At 51.9% G+C, this 16,406-nt stretch overlaps 1 protein-coding gene across 5 annotated transcripts; it reads left to right on the top strand.

Moving 5' to 3' along the window:
- The first annotated feature begins 11 nt into the window (after nt 1-11).
- On the top strand, nt 12-12,501 carry PGPEP1 (pyroglutamyl-peptidase I). Of its 5 annotated transcripts, none has more exons than XM_025210278.1 (5): nt 12-644; nt 821-873; nt 10,434-10,554; nt 10,958-11,190; nt 11,846-12,501. In XM_025210278.1, the coding sequence occupies exons 4-5, from the start codon at nt 10,985-10,987 to the stop codon at nt 12,036-12,038; spliced, it is 399 nt and encodes a 132-aa protein (XP_025066063.1). In that variant the 5' UTR covers nt 12-644; nt 821-873; nt 10,434-10,554; nt 10,958-10,984; the 3' UTR covers nt 12,039-12,501. The 5 variants fall into 5 exon arrangements, 4 of the variants coding, with proteins under 4 accessions (XP_025066063.1, XP_025066064.1, XP_025066061.1 ...); XM_025210277.1 differs by having other exon boundaries at nt 14-644; nt 10,434-10,550; XM_025210279.1 differs by lacking the exon at nt 10,434-10,554.
- Nucleotides 12,502-16,406: the final 3,905 nt, after the last annotated feature.

Here is a 16,406-nt window from a genome sequence, read left to right as displayed (position 1 = left end):
CAGCCGGGTCGCCTGCGCGCGGGCCGGCCGGGGGCGACGCGAGGGCTTGGCTGGACTCAAAACGTCCGTGGCCGTATGCTGGCAGCCAGGACGCAGCTTACAGGACAACTCCTCGTACCCCAGATCCTCGTACGCTAACGGCGACGTGTGCTGCCTGAAAGTTCAAATCAAAGTCTATCGATGCAACTTTGCACGCAGATGAATTGCTTAACCTTTGCGTGCGGGCTCAGCCCCGGGGGGTTACGAGTTACTCGTTAACCCTGAGTTATTCATTAGAAAGCAGGCGAAGGGGGCAAGTCCGCTCTGCAGGACTGTCCTCACCGCTCGCGTTCTCCACCTCCCTGGTGAAGCTAACCCGGGCGATGGGAATCGCGGGGCAGGTTTGGCGGGGAGGTGGCTGGCAGGCTGCTGCGTTTGCGGGGTGGGGTCCAGCCTCGAGGACAGAAACGTCCCGTAACGAGGTGCTGTTCTGTAACGGGAGCCAGAGCTATCCCGGGGTGGGGGTGGGGGAGGGACACGCTCCTCGCGGGGAAGAGCAGCGCCCGAGACGACCTGTTGCCCGCGCCCAGTCCGGAGGTAGCGCGCGTGCTTTCCGCCAGCCCCGCGTTTTGGAAGATGGAACAGTTTCAACCTGTTACTCGGATGTAAGTGATCCAGAACTCGGGACTGGAGGAGGACGCTGTCGCGTGCGCACGCAATCCCCCCACCCCCTCCCCGAGACGCGTTTAAAACAGGACAGTTCGAGCCGCGTCGTGCCTCGAAGTCCGGCCGAGCCTGCGAGAGTCGTGTCCTCACTGTGTCGTTCCTGTTGTTGTTTCAGGGTTTGGTCCGTTTGGAGAGCACGCGGTTAATGCCAGCTGGATTGCAGTTCAGGTAACCACACCACCCAAACCCTTGGCGTGTTTCTGTCATCCCCCCTCCCTTGCAAACCTGGAGTTTGTGACTGTATGGTATGTCCTTTGCCAAACCGTGCTCCCAGGATATCGGCCGCGGCGTGTGGACCCCAGGCGCCGCGATGATCACCCAACGGCGCCTTTGATTTGTCTGTCAAAACCCAGCGCTCCCCGGGGAAGTGGGGTTTTGCCCCACTGCAGAACCGTAGTTAAGCAGAACGAAGGATTTGCAGAATAACTCCTCAAATACCATCCTTTTAACTGTTGCTTCCCTTTCTTACCCCTGAAAAGTGCAGACTATTGGGGGAAGGGGGTTTCGGGGATTTAAACACCTGAGACCTTCCTCCCTCGCCAGAGATCTGCGTAGTGGATGGGCATAGCTTTTAGTGCGTGCAACTCATGAGGTCATGTCCCAGAGTAAAGGCCTTGGGCATGTCACTTAACCCCTGCTTACCTCTGAAATGCGAGTAGGCTTCAGTGTTCCCGTGGGGAGCGTTTACAAAGTGGTGTTACTACTTGAGCAAATCATTACATAGGAAGCTTATGCCCGTCGTGCTCTGCCTGCGCGCGTGGTCATACGTGTGCTTTGCTGTATGGTCTTAAAAGACGCGCGCTAGATGCCAGCAAGAAGTCGGGCTTTGTCAGCGCTTCCGTGAACAGAGGAATCCTGCTTTCCCTGCAGTGCCCTGCCTCAGTGTTCGCTTGCGAGAGCTGCGCTAAGGTCGGGGTACGTCTCCGTACAGTTGCCCAGGAAAATAGGCGTATTTTTCTTCCCAGCCAGCCTCCATCCCCCTCAGAGCTCAGGGTTGAACGTATTCTGTAGAAAGCTGGTAAATTAAATCCCAAACTAGAATCCGTTCCAGTCAACTGCTGGGGGGCCAGCCAGCTGCCTAATGCTGTGACTGGTACAAGGGGACTGAACCTCCGGCACCGTGGGCTCTTTGGGGCTGCGTGTACTTCGGAGATGGGGTTTGCTAGCCCGAGGTCAGGAAAAGTGTGTGCACGTGTGCGTGCGTCTGCAGCGACTATCACCCGCTATTAGGTGGTGGGGCCGGCTGCTCCTGCCCACCTCTCGCTGGCACGAGGGCAGTTATCCCTGGCAAACCACTTCTTCTGTGGACAAGGGAGGTTATATACAGGGGCCAGCGTGTCTCCGGGGTGGCGGAGATAATGGAGTTGGTGACTTTTCTTCTCTTTAGAAGATCGAGTCAAATCTGTGATCTGCATCGAGAGAAGATTTTAAGGGAATTCCTTCAGCCTTAAGCCACGGTTGCTTGCAGTAGGGGAAGGAATGGAGGATATTGCCGGGGACTCTCGTGACAGGTTGTCTGAGAATACTGAACTTCAGCTGCTTTTATTGGCAGATTCTGCCTCGGAATCCCAGAAAACCGAACTTTCAAGCAGCGAGGGAGGGATTTGCCTTTTCCCAACTCTGCCCCAGTGCCGAGAGGCCCAGACAAAAAGGAACAGCATGTCTTTTGAACACGTGCGAGTTGGGCATTGTGCAAGTTTCAGACAGGGGACTTCATGGAGCTGAGTGGACACAAAGACATGTGTCTGAGTTTCTGAATCCCAGACGGTGTGATCTGCATTTTAATAGAAGAAAAATCAATTAAACAATCTTTGTAAATCCTTCCTAGCTCTAGGGCTAAGCTAGTTCTGGTTTATTACATCTTTTATTATCCTGCATCCCGAGGATAAAATTCTCTGCTTTTCTCTCCAGTTCTTTTGGTTTTGTGTGGCTTTTTGTTTGCATGTAGGACGTAAATATGGTTTGGGGTTTTTGTTTTGTTTTTTTTGGGGGGGGGGGGGTGGTGTTTCTTTCAAACTGCAATGACTTATTTGCTCCTGAAAGCTAAATTATTACTTGCATTTGGTAAAATAGAGTCTATCTTAAATAATCACTGCGGCTTTCTAATAATGTGAAGTTCACTGCTTTTTGCTTTTGTGCAGATGAGGAGAGAGACCGGTTCTGTAAACAAGGCTGGAGGCTAGGAGCTGTGCCCTACACCGTACATACGTACATACATACATACATCACCTTAAAAGAACAGAAGTTCAGCTCTGATTGCATGACCTTTTTTTAAAAAAAGGTCCTTATTACGGACACCCCTAAAATAATGGGTTTTATATGAAATAGAGGTCTTTTGTCTCCTGTTTACAGAGCTGGACATATACTAGGTTGTTTAAGTATCTTATTTTTTTTTAATTTTCTCAACTGCGTTCTTTGGGTGAGCTGTCAAAGCTAGGTTTTATCCAGGCCTTTAGAAAAATAAAAGAAAGGAAGAGAGAGAGAGAAAGAAATAATGTTGAAACTAGTTTCCTGCTTGCTTCAATCTTCTGGCTCACCCCTCGCATCAAAGAGTCTGTTGTCTGTGCAGAGGTGTCCAGGTCAGCCAGACACAGGTGTGCCCCGTGGACTGTGAAGCTAATTGGCTCTTGCGTTCGTCCCCTTGAAATGTTTCTAGCCGAGCTGGAGGATGAGAAGAAGGGTCAGAGTGCATTTTGACATTACTAGGGACAATTGCTGTCAGGGTGTCTAGACAGACCTGATAAGGATATTAAAGGCTCACAAAGAAGCCCATTGTTGAGGGGTCGGGGAATCGGTCAAACGTGTTCGTTTTTCTCTATCTGTCAGGTACACAGGGCTGCGGATAATAAGTTGTCTGGGGGCCAAAGGACGTTTTTATTATTGAATAGAAGTGTGCGCACGCTGCGTTTGGTTACAAAAATTGTTAGCTGGGAATTTGTAAAGAACATTTAATGTAAATGATGAAGGGAGCGGAGTAGTCGGCTGCTAAACGCTCCCAGCTGAAAGTCGCAGCCTGGAGCGCTCCACCCGGCGCGTGAACCCCCACGCGGTGATACGAGCCCGCGCGCCTCTCGAGGGCAGAAGTCCCGCTTCTTAAGGGTTTTTTCCTTCCCACCTGTGTTTTCGGGAGTGGAGATGCGATGCTCTGGAGCGTTGGGAAGACTGGCTCGTATTTACGTGTTTCCACACTATTTATTTCACAGACCTACTGCGTGGAAGGCCTACAGTTGTGCAAGCAGATTTGTATAAAGAAGATGTGAAACATCACTTAGCATCCATCTCTAGTAATGAATGTCTGCGCGCTCCAGACACTAATCAATACAGCAAGCCTTTAATATCAGCCTTGCCCTCGGAGCCATCGCGAGTGATTTATCATTGTTGTTGCTCAGACCTGCTGGTCCATAAAAGTCTCCACTCGTCTTTTCTGGGGCGGTTCGTAATCTTGTTAGCGTGCGTAAGTGTGCACAAGCGTTCGCATCGCGAGCACAATGCCAGTAAAGCAACCAGCCCCGCTGATAACTGGAGGGAAACACGGGTTGTGTTAAGCATTTACATTTAGATTAAAGTCGAGGGGAAGATTTGCTATTTATGGATTTAAATAAGAAACTTCAGGCTAACGCAGCTCGCTACCTCTCTAGTCCCGCGGTCTTTCCCCACCCCCGCCGGCCAGAGAAACCAACTTGGGAATTCCCAGGATTTGGCACGTCTCCTTTTATCTCCGCGGGGAGGATTTTGCCGGCCTGTTGGACGATGAGGAAAACGTGACGGGGAAGCTTGCCCCAGGAGTCGTGCCTTGTCTTGCCGCCCCAGAACGGCTCGGGCTGACGTGCCTGGAGAGGTTTGTGCCTTGTGGGAGCTGGCAGAGCAGAGCAAGGCTGCTCTCCTGTTCACCCAGTATCTCCACGTGGACCAGACCTTGGCAGCTCCCTGGAAAGGCCCCTGGGCTTCGACCCCTGCAGAGGTCCCAAGCACCCTTGGCGGCTTTTAAAATATGAGCCAGAAAACAAGCTGCCCCCCCACCCCGGTCTACACAGCTGAACTGAACTTGGCTTCACCCCTTGGTATTTGCACAGACGTGTTGGAAGCCCAGATAAATCAGTGGGGAACCGTTCAGTCCCATTTCCAAGGAGCCAGCTGGGTGCCGGGTTTTCATGCTGTGATATCTGTGCGGGAGGCTCATGGAGGGGTACGGGGCGGTTCTGGATGGGGTTGAAGCTCCGCTGACCGCGCTCCCCACCTGCATTTCCAAGCCTTTGTCGTCTTCTCTGGAAAGAGCTCCTCGAACGGGCGCTCGTCTTGGAAGTCAGGACGGGGTTATTTTTATTTTATTTTTTGTAAATCGCTGGAAGCTGGAGCAGTTGTTCAGCTGACACTGCAGCGAAAGCAAGCAGCCGCACGCTCGGCAGCGGCCTGTGACCCTCCGCTAGGGACACCTTGCACAGGGCCCGATCCCAACAACGCGCTGACCCTGTGCCTCGACACCCCAAAGCGCTGTTGCCATTGCAAACTGTAGCTAGGATAAGTGCAGCTGAAGCCTCGTCCAGAAGAAGAGGAGATGACCAAGCAAGTACATGGTAATAAATGATAATCCATGCTCCCAACCTGACTCTCCAAATGGGGGCTGAGGTGCGAGTGAGTCTTCAAAGGCCAGTTCAGAAAGAAACATCTGCTCCCTCATTCTGCCGCGGAGAAGAAAGCAAGGCCAAGTTCTTAGACGCTGCTTTGCTGGCCTGGCACTCGGACGCCAGCAAGCAAGTTTCCAAAAGCGCAGAGGCCTTGTTTCCGCTGGTGGGAGGGGAGCAGGCGAGAGTTCGCTCCAGGCACTTTGTAGCTTCAGCGGGCGTTAGCAGTTAGGTTACAGCCCAATGCAGGGCGCGATGAGCTCGCCTGGCCTTCGCCGGCCTTTTACCTGGTTAAGTCAAATTACCTCGCTGGAGGTATGAACACGAACATTAACTCCAGTCCCGGCAGCAGTGCGCGTGGCTCGGGGTCCTAAGCTGCTTTGGGAAAGTGCTTCCCGACTGCAGTCTGTGGCGTGGCTTCGGAGTGGATGTAGCGCGCGGGCTCTCGAGCTCACTGAAGTCGATTCCTTTTCCTTAGAGGCTTCGGATCGCGGCGGCATGACCCTCCCTACAGCTCGCGGGATGCTCGAGGGTTGACGGCTCTGGAAGCGGCTTCGCTTCTGGTGAGGCAGGCCTGTGCTGGGCTGGATGGTCGCAGTACTCCTGACTTCAGTCTTGCTGGTACGATGAGTACGTCAAACCGGGGACCCCCGAGGAAGAGCAAGGGAGCGGAGAAGATCAGACTCGCCTGTTGGGAAACCAACTACAGAGCAGACCCGGGGAATGGATGTGCTGCGTTCGGCAGCTAAACTGTGAACAATTTCCATTATAAAGGAGTGGGTAAAACTAATCGTGCAGCATCTCGAGCTGGAACATGGCCATGACGTTGTGCTGGATTTGGAGAAGATCTTTGCTACATGTTGTAATGATGAGACACTACTTTATTCTGGCTTGCTTGATTGAAGCATCGACTTTCCCTCCCCTCCCCAGTGAATTCAGGAGCGGCTTCTCGCCAGCGGTCTAGCGGATACGCTCAGGGCTTTTCTGAGATGTTTAAAGCAGGGCTCTGGCAGCCTTTTGAAGCCCTTTGATCCAGCCCGCAGGCATGGGGCTTTGGTGGCAGTGTCCTTCCTTGTGCCGGCGGAGGTGATGCAGGTGCTTTCCCATGCCAGTGGCAGCTGGATGCCAGCACGTGCTGGCACGCCGTTGACCCCAAGTAGGTTAATCCAACCCTCAGCCTTAAAAGGTTGCTGAGCTGGTTTAAAGGAAACTATCCCTGGCATACTTTGATTTGTTTTTTCCACGTTTATCTGCCTCCTCTTAAATATGCAGAGCCATCCCTGCGCACTTCACGTGTTTACTAGGGGGCACGGGGCATTTGCCACTTCTGGTTGTATAAAGAGTTGTATAAAGCCACTTATGGTTTTCAAATATGTCCTGTCCTGCATGCGGGCAATGGTAGAGCAGAACCCTAAACCTCTGCTCATAATACCGAGAGCGCTTTAGGACCAGCGGAGCTGCTGCGGCTGCCTGAAAACAGATCTGACGTGAGACAAGAAGCAAGCAATAACATGCAGAACATGCAGGCGATCGTGACGGCAGCCGCGGGGAGTGTTGTGAGCGCAGCCAGTTGGCTTCAGCTCCCTGATGCGCCTGTGCTTGCACAAAGCGGTTGTTAACACGGTACCCTTTGGCTGGCTGCGCTGCCGGGCCGTAGCCAAAGGTGAAGCATCAAAGCGGGAGTTGAGAAACTTTCGGCGACATTAGCCAGAGGCAGTCCCGGTCTTCCTTTACTCGCTGACCACACGGAGACAGATGCAGGCGCCCGGTGCACTTCTGTCAGTGCTTCATAATGCAAGCATCAGGAATTCAGTGCAATGATAACGTTACTAGGTGGGTGTGGAAGAAGGTCACAACAAAATCATTGTGCTGTTCCTCTTCCCGCAGTTCCCGGTCTCCACGTGCTGGGCTGCAGCCGGGGACCACGGCCAATTGTTCCCTTCCTTGAAGTGACGAGTCTTAGGTTTTCGCATTTGCGCTTCAGAGCCAAGTAGCACGGGAATCGTACGTGTTTTTCCCCTTCCTGGCTGGGAGCATTCAGGAAGGCTCAGCCGGTCCGATCGGCAGCTGTAGTTACGGTTTGGTGTCTGATTTCTGTTTGCATGAGACCCTTATGTTATAGGGGAAAGTTTTGACTAGAGCAAAACGGCAGTTCTTCAAATGAATTTAAGAAACTCAGAGACTGCCACTGTCTTGCATTTAGACTCGTTTCAGTTTCCAGTGGCACATAAAGCCTTTACTGTTCAAAAGCAGGCAGAAGGCAGGGCAGATTTGCACCGTACACACAGTCCCTTTATTTTACTGCCCAGGAGACGCACATTTTCTTAAGAAGAGGGGCTGGGCCCTGCCACGGTGAGTTCAGCTAGAAGTTTTAGATTCCGGTTTTAAGGAACTGTCAGCTGTCCAGCTCATTAAATAAGCTGATTTTACCTGGCTTGCTTTAGGATTCATTTACTGGCTGGTTAAGTAAATGTACGGTTCCTGTAGAAGTCGAGAATACAACCGCCGGTCCGTGCCAGGATTCACGGATGGGTCCTTACTTCAACACCCTCTCAGCATGTACGAGCCGCGTGGTTTGGGTAGTGCCCAGAGCTGCATGAAGCCGTCGCATTTATTTACTCTGTCCAGCCCTGTCGACACAGCTTCACCGGGCTCACTTCTGCCCATACATGGTGGATGGCTGAAGTCCCATCCACGGCAACGTATCTCTGCAGCTCATAAATACCTAAATAACCCCCGGGGCTTAGGAGATCTCTTGACCGTGTTGGTTTGTGAGCCAGGCCCTGAACCTGCAGAAGGACTCGGCTTCCAGCCTCTCCCGGCCCCTCAGATTCCTAAATACCTCCACACCGCGCGCCTCGCATAGCTCTCGCGAGCAGCGACTTGTGAGAGGAGCACACCTGCTTGGAGCCCAGTGCCATTTGCACAGCTCAGGGCTCGTGGCAGCCTTTCTATCTAGTCCAACCAAGAAACGTCGGGAGTCCTACATCTTCCGAGCACGGAACGGTAACCTGACTGTTGAAAATACTGGTATCAAACCAAAATCCATTAAGCCAGCCGAGCCCTCCGAGGCGCACGTGAAATGCAGTGGTTTCTCCACCTTTTTAGGCTCAAGGCTAAGTCTTGAATTGCAAAGAGCTCAGACCGTGAGAGGTCGGGATGTTTATAAGACTGTGGGTTCCCGTTTGAAATCTCTGGGTTAATCTTGTGAACTGTGTTTGCACACCTAGCGGTGCTGACACTGGGTGGCACCCGTGGAAGGATCTCGCACACCCCGGTTGAGAATCACTGGTTTAACCAAATTGCCCCGGGTGTGTTAAGGTTCTTTGGGTCAATGTGGTATCTTTGATTAGACCAACTAAATCGTTGGAAAAATCGTCCTTTGCAAGCTTTGGGGCACAAACGCCTTTCGTCAGGTCTGGGGAGAGTTTGTTGGCGTGTTTATGCAGCTGGGCAACCCGTTTTACCTGCCGCGCTCTTCCCAGATGGCACGGGGGTAAATTTAGCAACGTCCGTGACAACGCAGCTGGGCCCAGGTGGCATCTCAGAAAGGGAATAGTGACGAGTTTACAGTTACTGCGGGCAGTAAGTAACCTGCATTCAACTCCCCTAGCGTGCTCTGTGCACGTGTATCTGTTGGGGAGTTTGCTGCTTCTCACCGAGGTGCTGCGACCCTAGCTGAGCTCTGAGGTCTTTGAACAACAGCAAGTGGAAGCTCAGGCCGAGGGCTTCGTTAGAAATCCCGTGCATCCAGGCCCAGGCATGGCTCTGTCTGGTGTAGTCAGATAAGAGGCTGGGCCCTGATGGTGGTGGCTGTCGTGATGCGGTGCGGAGAGCCCGAACGCTTCGGGGGCGCGGGAGGCAGGTGGAAGTGGAAGTGGGTGCACGCCAGCACTCGCCGCGGCACGCTCTGTTCTGTGTCCGGTCGCTGGGAGCGCGTCCTGGGTAGACCTCTTCCAGGAACCGGGGCGGACGCAGGGGATCGCTGCGTTTCCTTCCTGCCTGGAGCGGTGGGGTGCGGCTGCAGCGCTCTCCTCTTACTTTTCCTTCGGCGCAGAAAGGGCCTCTCCCTCCTCACTGCAGCACGGAGACTTGTGCCCTGCTAGAAAGCCTGGCTGCACTTTCCCACTCGTCTTAGCGTTTAGTTTTGACACCCTGGGATACCAGTTTGGTTTCTGGGGCAACCGGCTGCAGGGATCCAGGGGATCACACCCTGGTTTCCAGTGCAGCGGGGGACATTTCTTGACTATCTTCTCTTTGAACTGAGTTCTCCCTAGTAATCGCACGTGGGTTTCGGGATGCTATCCCTGTCACGCTCCTGCCGCTTTCTCTTCCAATTTTGCACGTGCGAATAAACTCTGAAGCTAACATTGCATGTCCATTCAGCTGAAATTCACTGTCCAAGTGCCCAAAATGAGGAGATGATTTTTAGCCAACATTGTAAAGTAAAAAAGAAAAAAACCCAGTCGTGGCGTGGTATAAAGATCAGACGGAAAACGAGCTAAATTGCAGGATTCTGCACAAATATGCTGGATGGTGCAGGTAGCTCTCTCTGTTTTAGACATTAGGACTGTGTTTTTGATCCTGCCAAAATGAAATTAAAAGCCAGGAACGTATGGAGAGGGTAAGCGCGCCATCGCTGCGTCAGTTCTCCGGAGGAGGAGCTCTGCGTCCGTCTTGTAGAGTCCCTGCCTCGTGGTGCTACAAGCCGGAGGCAGGGCTGTGGTCTCTCTTGCATGCCAGGAGGTAGGAAGCCTGCCTGTTCCCCTTCTGTCCCTCTGCCCCCTCCCCGCTCCCGCCTGGGGAGAGATCCTCTCTTCACGGCCCGAGCCCTGGCGCGCTGCTTCCAGCCCGCGGCGGCTGGCCGGACGGCGCAGGACCACTGCCCCTTTGGGTCTCATCTGTCCCAAATCGCACAGTTGCGGTGAAGGGATCAGGTTGTGTCTGTCCTAGGAGCAGGGAGCTGCTCTGACTCCTTCCGCGCGTGCCAGAAAAAGGCATGCTTGCAACAGAGTGCCTCTGGCTTTTATATCTTTTATTTTTTTAAATCTCTTCTCCTGCGTCCATATCTGATCGCTTTGGTATTTTGCTGCCTTCTGTTCTCAGGAGCTTGAGAAGCTGGGTTTGGGAGACGGTGTGGATCTGCACGTGTACGAAATCCCAGTTGAATACCAAACTGTACAAAGACTAATTCCTGCATTATGGAAGAAGCACAGTCCACAAGTGAGTGAGTAAAAGGGGAACTGAGAACCGAAGCCTGCTGTCCGTACTGCCAGGAGCGCACGGTTCTGACGTCAAGTCCAGTTTCTAACACGTGTTCAAATTCGGGCTGATCCGACCCTGGGTCGGCCCTTCTAGCAGAGGTCCAGGAGGTGGAAGAAGAGACCAGGGTGCTGGTCTGTAGGAGCGCTTGATGCTAGGAGGGCAGTCTGAGCACCGTGCCGCTCACCCGTGCCACCTGGGCTGTTCTGTCCCTGGCACGTTCGGTCAGTCATCTCCACCACCCGTCTGACCTGCATGAAGGGGTCTGAATGAGTCTCCTCCCTCACGCACCCCTGGACACGTACGGCAGGGCTGTCCCCCCCCACTCCCTGTGCCAGCAGCTCTAACTCGCTTCCTTCCTCTTGCAGTTGGTAGTTCACGTGGGTGTTTCGGGCATGGCTACTACCGTAACGCTGGAAAAATGTGGACATAATGTAGGCTACAAAGGCTTGGACAACTGCCGGTTCTGCCCCGGCTCCCAGTGCTGCGTAGAAGGGGGTCCAGAGTGCATCGATTCCATCATTGACATGGATGCGGTGTGCAAGAGAGTCTCGACGCTCGGGCTTGACGTTACCGTTACTATATCCAAGGATGCCGGCAGGTACGGGGTGGTGACCGGAGGGAAACGAGCTCGTGCTGTCGTGCGTGTTCCTTTCCTGCAGGGCAAAGTTCAGGCTTGGGTTCGGCAGTCGTGTGCCTCCCGGGACCACGTTCCCACTGCCTCAGCCTGCGGTGCTCACACTGGCACCCCCACTTCGCGCAGGTACATGCGGCTACATGGAGCGCAGGGCAGGAGAGATTCAGGCCTTTCATCACCGGGAGCGTTTGACCTCCCACTCCCTTGTATTGCAGTACAGACTGTGGAGCAGATGGCCCCATGAACACCTTTGGATGTGCCTTTTTGGTTTTCCTGAGGCCTGGGATTGGCATTAAACTCCAGGTTGTGCAGTTACAAGCGCGATGATTTTGCTTTCTGGGGAAAAAGCTGCTTTATCTAGACTAGCAGCTTTAGGAATTGCATAAGCCTCTGGGACCTGGCCAGCTGCCGTGGAGACGGTGACAGAGGCCAGAACAAGAGGAGCTTCATCATCCATCCCTGTTCTTTAACAGCTTACCGATGCTAATGAAGCAGGAGCTGCTGGTTATGCTCCATTCGAGAGCAGCTATTGCACTGACTCGCGTTACTCTGACCTGTCTTACTCACCAGCTGTTATCTGTCGCTAAATAAGCTTCTTTTTTTTTTTTCTTGATTTCAGATACCTCTGTGATTTTACTTACTACACGTCCTTATACCAGAGCCGGGGCAGGTCTGCATTTGTTCACGTGCCTCCGCTGGGAAAACCCTATACTGCGGAACAGCTGGGCCGGGCCCTGCAGGCGATCGTAGAGGAAATGCTCGATGTTTTGGAGCAGTCCGAGGGCAAAATTAATTGTCAGCATGAACACTGAAACTGGGCAGACGTCACCCCACTATTGCACTTCCAAAATCATTCCCTACTGCTAAAATCCAGGGGGATCTGGTCTGTCTGAAACGTGCACAGTGAGACCCCAGACTTGAGAATCCAGGTGAACTTCACGTGCAGGAATTGCCGCTCTTTTCTTCAGATGTGTGCATTTCAGTTAGGCAAAGGAGGATTCAAAGTCTCTTCCCTTAAACTGCCTGCAGCTACTATGTCCTGACCTGGCTGAAAAGCGTGTGCTGTATTTTCTACAGAGCTCACCTGCCAGCCGAACGACAGCTCCTGAACAATCTCCCGCAGGCCAGATGGAAAGGTTTATACCTGGAATTGGAGTTCAGGTGCAGGGGATGGATACTGCCTGCTAATTACTAGTCCTTAATTTAAAAAAGAAAAAGGAAAAAAACCCCTAGGTTTTTAATATAAAAGGATAGCTGAGAACAGTTGGCATAGAAGGGTCTGGGCGTGTCTTTGTGAGTAGCCTCGTTCCTTAAGTGTATTTATTTGGGACACAAGTCACTAATTCTTCAGTGAAATCAAATGTGTTTTGAGCACTAAATCTTTCTTTTTTTTTTTTTTGCCAATCCTAAACCAGTGCGTTATTGTGGATCCTGTGAGGGCTCGGAGTAGGTCGGACCAGCCTGGTTGCTGCCAACAGAAGGGGTTTGAGATTCCTTGTGTGGAGTGCTCTGAGACGTGACGTGGGGATGGCTTTTTGTATGTGGCACGTGTCCAAAACGCCAAATATTTCCAAATGTTTTTGTGTGGTTTTTTTAATTATTATTGTGCTAATGCCACCTTTCTTGCTCAGACCAACTGTATACCTCCTGTACAAAGCACACTATCCCATTCCTGCACAGACCCCAGTGTGCAGCAGGTGAGAGAGCTTCACTGGTGACCGCTTTCTGCTTCGGGGATGTACTTTCCTAGAACCTTGGTGCTAGAAGTTACCCAGCCTTTACCTTAAAAGCATCTCCGTGCTTTCCTAGTTGTAAATTAATTAATTAATTAATTTTAAATTTTCCTTCTCTTCAGAGGTTGGAGGTAGCATGATGTCCGAGTTAAATACCAGGTCGCTCTCTTGACTTGTCATTGATACACACGTGCTAAAATGCAGCTTCAAGGCTGGACCGTTTCTGCCAAGCCAAACACCCCAAAGTTTAACCTCTTCTGCTGCCCCAAACTGATATGTTTGGAAACCTTAAGAATTGTACCTAAAATAGGCATTTCTAGGTTGCCTCTGGCCTCAGTTGTGGCATCGGGGCTCCTCGGTTGTGCCCTGCAGACTCTCCAGACGTGGTATTGAGAAGGTGGCTGCAACTTTCCAAGCCTTGGGGGGAACATTACTAAGCCAGCGTGTGTGCACTCGACCTCCGAGCCGTGGTTGTGGTGCGTGGCAGGTGCCAGGGTAACGCTGGCTGTGGCTGGCATGCCCGCTCCAGGCACTGTTTGAATGAGAACTTCTGTGACTAGTTCTAATGCCTTTACTAAAATGATATATTGACATAGATACACTTTGAGACTTGCTAGAAATGTCTATTGCTATTTTTGAGTTCTTCAATTATGATGTTTCTGTCCTAGTATCTCTCAGTGAGAGCTGCCTTTTTATTGCTACTTCCCAACTGGAAGTCTAGTGACAAAGAAAATGCCACTTCTCATTTGCATTTGAGAGAGAGGATGGAGACTTCTGCAGCTGTGTTCAAGGCACCTCTTTTGCTAGAGAAGCTTGTCCGAATGTGTGTTTGGGTTGCTTTTAAGGTTAGTTGACCACAAAAGTGGTCGCCTTGTTTCTGTACGGGCTCTTCTGGATCATGGAAGTGGCCTTAGGAACAAGCGTACGTTCTCCTCCTTGTCCGGATGCAGAGTAGCAGTTGTCCGAGAACCAGCAGCGGGGAAGACCCCAGCTTCCTGTCTAGTAATTTATTATATTTAATGCTTTGTTTAAATACCAGTGATTTTTACATGGTTTTTACCCACAGTGGAGTTACTTCACTTTTTCCTGTAGTCGGTAGGCAGCTCTGATCATCAAAATGTATCGGCTGCTGAACTTCTTAAGAAGAAATGATTCATGTTTCCCCTGAACGTTGCAGGTGATGGGAGTCGTTTGCCATGACACTGGTTCGCTTACGCTCAGCCTCTCAGCTGGGCATGAAATGGGAGCAGGAGCCCCGCAGCTGAGGGAGGCGGAGTGGCCGTGGACGTGAGACTCCACGTGCTGGTCTCTGACCCGCCTGCGGTGCTGCAGGTCCCAGGAAGTCACAGATGCGGCTCCGCGCGGCTCAGCACAAGTTCTGCTCTCTGCAGAGTGCTGTCTGGCTCGCCGGAGCTCGTGTCCGTGGCACCCGTCTGCCTCCTGGTTCGGGGGGTAAATCTCTAGCAGCTCGGATCTAGGGATCATTGGCCGGTCTGGTGACCCTGTTCCAACAGACGTCTCCGGTGCTCGAGGAGGTGCACGGGCTCCTCCAGCATTTCCCTGCTCAGTGCTCTGTACGCCGTTATTGAGGGGCTTGTACACGCTGAGCGGGGAGCTTCCTAGTGCCAACCTTGCACGACACCCAGTGCAATCTGCTTGAGGCCAAGGGGTGGCTGTATGGACGTGTGGCAAGAGGTCTCTGGAGCGAGGAGTGGAGAAGGTGGGAGGGATGTGGCTGTGCAGAGGGAAACCTACTGCAGATTAGTTTTGCCAACCTGTAAGAGTCTCCCCTCCAGCACCCTCAGGCGGCCGTCTCGCCGCCTCTTCTTGCAATCCTCCTTGGAGAGGAGCTCCATTTCAGTGATTTCTGCCTGCTCAAGGGCTGAGAATTGAGCCCTTCCCGTCGGTCATTTTTTTTTATTTCCGCAAATATTCTTCACTTTATTTTGAGCTTTGTTTTAACTGTCTGCATCCCCTCACCATTTGCTTTTGTAAAGCGTCATGTGATCAGTTTTATTTCCTAGAAAACATAATTTATTCTATAATCTCTTTGTTCTAAGAATTAGTAGTTGGAGATGATTTCTTGAAAGAGCGGGTGTCTTATGTTGTTAGTAGTCAAGTTTTGTATAGCAAAACTTTTTTAATTGTGACATTTAACTAATTTTATTTAATCCTACCTAAATTAAATACTTTTTTGTTTTGTTGAATCTTTTTGTTAAACTCATTAACATGCAATGTGTTTCCTATATATACGTCTTTGGTTTGCAATTGCAACATAAAAATGATCAAAAGCTTCTCCAAACAGTGACTGTCGTGTGTAATGTTTGCTGTCTGCTTTCTCCTTCAGATCATTTAATAAACAGAACTATGCTAATTTGCACGGCCTGGAAGACCCATTGCCAACTACCGAACTTTTCAAAGACGCAAGTAAATGAAGGAAAGTCGGGCTGACTTCTCGTTAGTTTACTTTATATTTTTACAGGGTAATAACTTGCAGAGCTTTAGCAAGGTCTCGTTGCAGCGCCGGGTTTGCTGTTCATCGCCTCTGCACAGTGGGGTTGGAGAGCTGGGGGCGCAGGTTTGCAGAGAAGACGAGAGAATCGGGGAGGTTCCTTTGCGCCGGGCCGGGTGTCGTTTTCTGCACTCGCCGAGCAGGGGGCGAGTGCGAATGGGTGACGTTTGGCACTTGGTTGTTTCGGTGTGAAAACAGTGGGGGGTTGTGAGAAGCTACAGATACTTGTGTATCCGTTCCAGAATCGGTGACCACAAGAGCGGGGGAAACCCAGGTGGAGGAAGTGCCCAGTAACGTACGTTGTGTGGCGGGAGGAGGCTCCTGAACCTGAAGGATTCTGCGAATAGAAAGACTTGGGCGTCGGGAGCGCGCTCGTGAAGTTGAACGCTGCCACGTGGGAGTGGGTGGCGCGAGTATCGGAGAGGGGATTTCGGAAGATGAAAGGTCGCGCGTGGCGCACGTTTGTTTTTAGCGTGGCTCAGGTTCGGTCTCTGGGCTGGGCAGTCGCAGGGAAGATGGCAAAGGCTATGGAGATGGTTAGAGGTGTGGAAAAGGATTGTGACGTGAGACTGAAGAGCATTTTCTGTGGAGGGGCCTGGGTGAGCGCTGCCCAGCCTCCTCCCTCTCTCCGCTCCAGGGACACAGGGAGCGTTTAGAATATAGTTGAAATAAATGCCACCTTCTGCATTTCAGCTGGGAGCTGACTGCTGCTGGCAGGTGCCTAGCTAGCCTCTTGATGCTGGTTTTGGTGTTGGCAACAGCGCGCACAGAGGAATCCAACTTTGTGGCGTAAATAGGCTTCTGGCAGAAATCGAGACGTGATCTTTGTCCCCAGGTAGCGCTGCGTGAGGCAGCAGGGAGGGGTGGCACTTGCACAAGAGCAGCCAGAGACAGGATAATGGACTTGTTGGGCCACAGGTCTGATCTAACGTGAT

The sequence above is a fragment of the Alligator sinensis genome, unplaced genomic scaffold (genome assembly GCF_000455745.1).
Source record: "Alligator sinensis unplaced genomic scaffold, ASM45574v1 scaffold1354_1, whole genome shotgun sequence".
NCBI classification, from domain to species: domain Eukaryota; kingdom Metazoa; phylum Chordata; order Crocodylia; family Alligatoridae; genus Alligator; species Alligator sinensis.
This window is presented reverse-complemented; position numbering and strand designations above follow the sequence as displayed.

Coding starts and splice junctions, on each gene's coding strand:
- PGPEP1 (XM_025210276.1), top strand. CDS start 363: ATGGGAATCGCGGGGCAGGTTTGGCGGGGAGGTGGCTGGCAGGCTGCT. Junction 645..820: donor TTTCAACCTGTTACTCGGAT/GTAAGTGATCCA, acceptor TTGTTGTTTCAG/GGTTTGGTCCGTTTGGAGAG. Junction 874..11,845: donor CCAGCTGGATTGCAGTTCAG/GTAACCACACCA, acceptor TCTTGATTTCAG/ATACCTCTGTGATTTTACTT.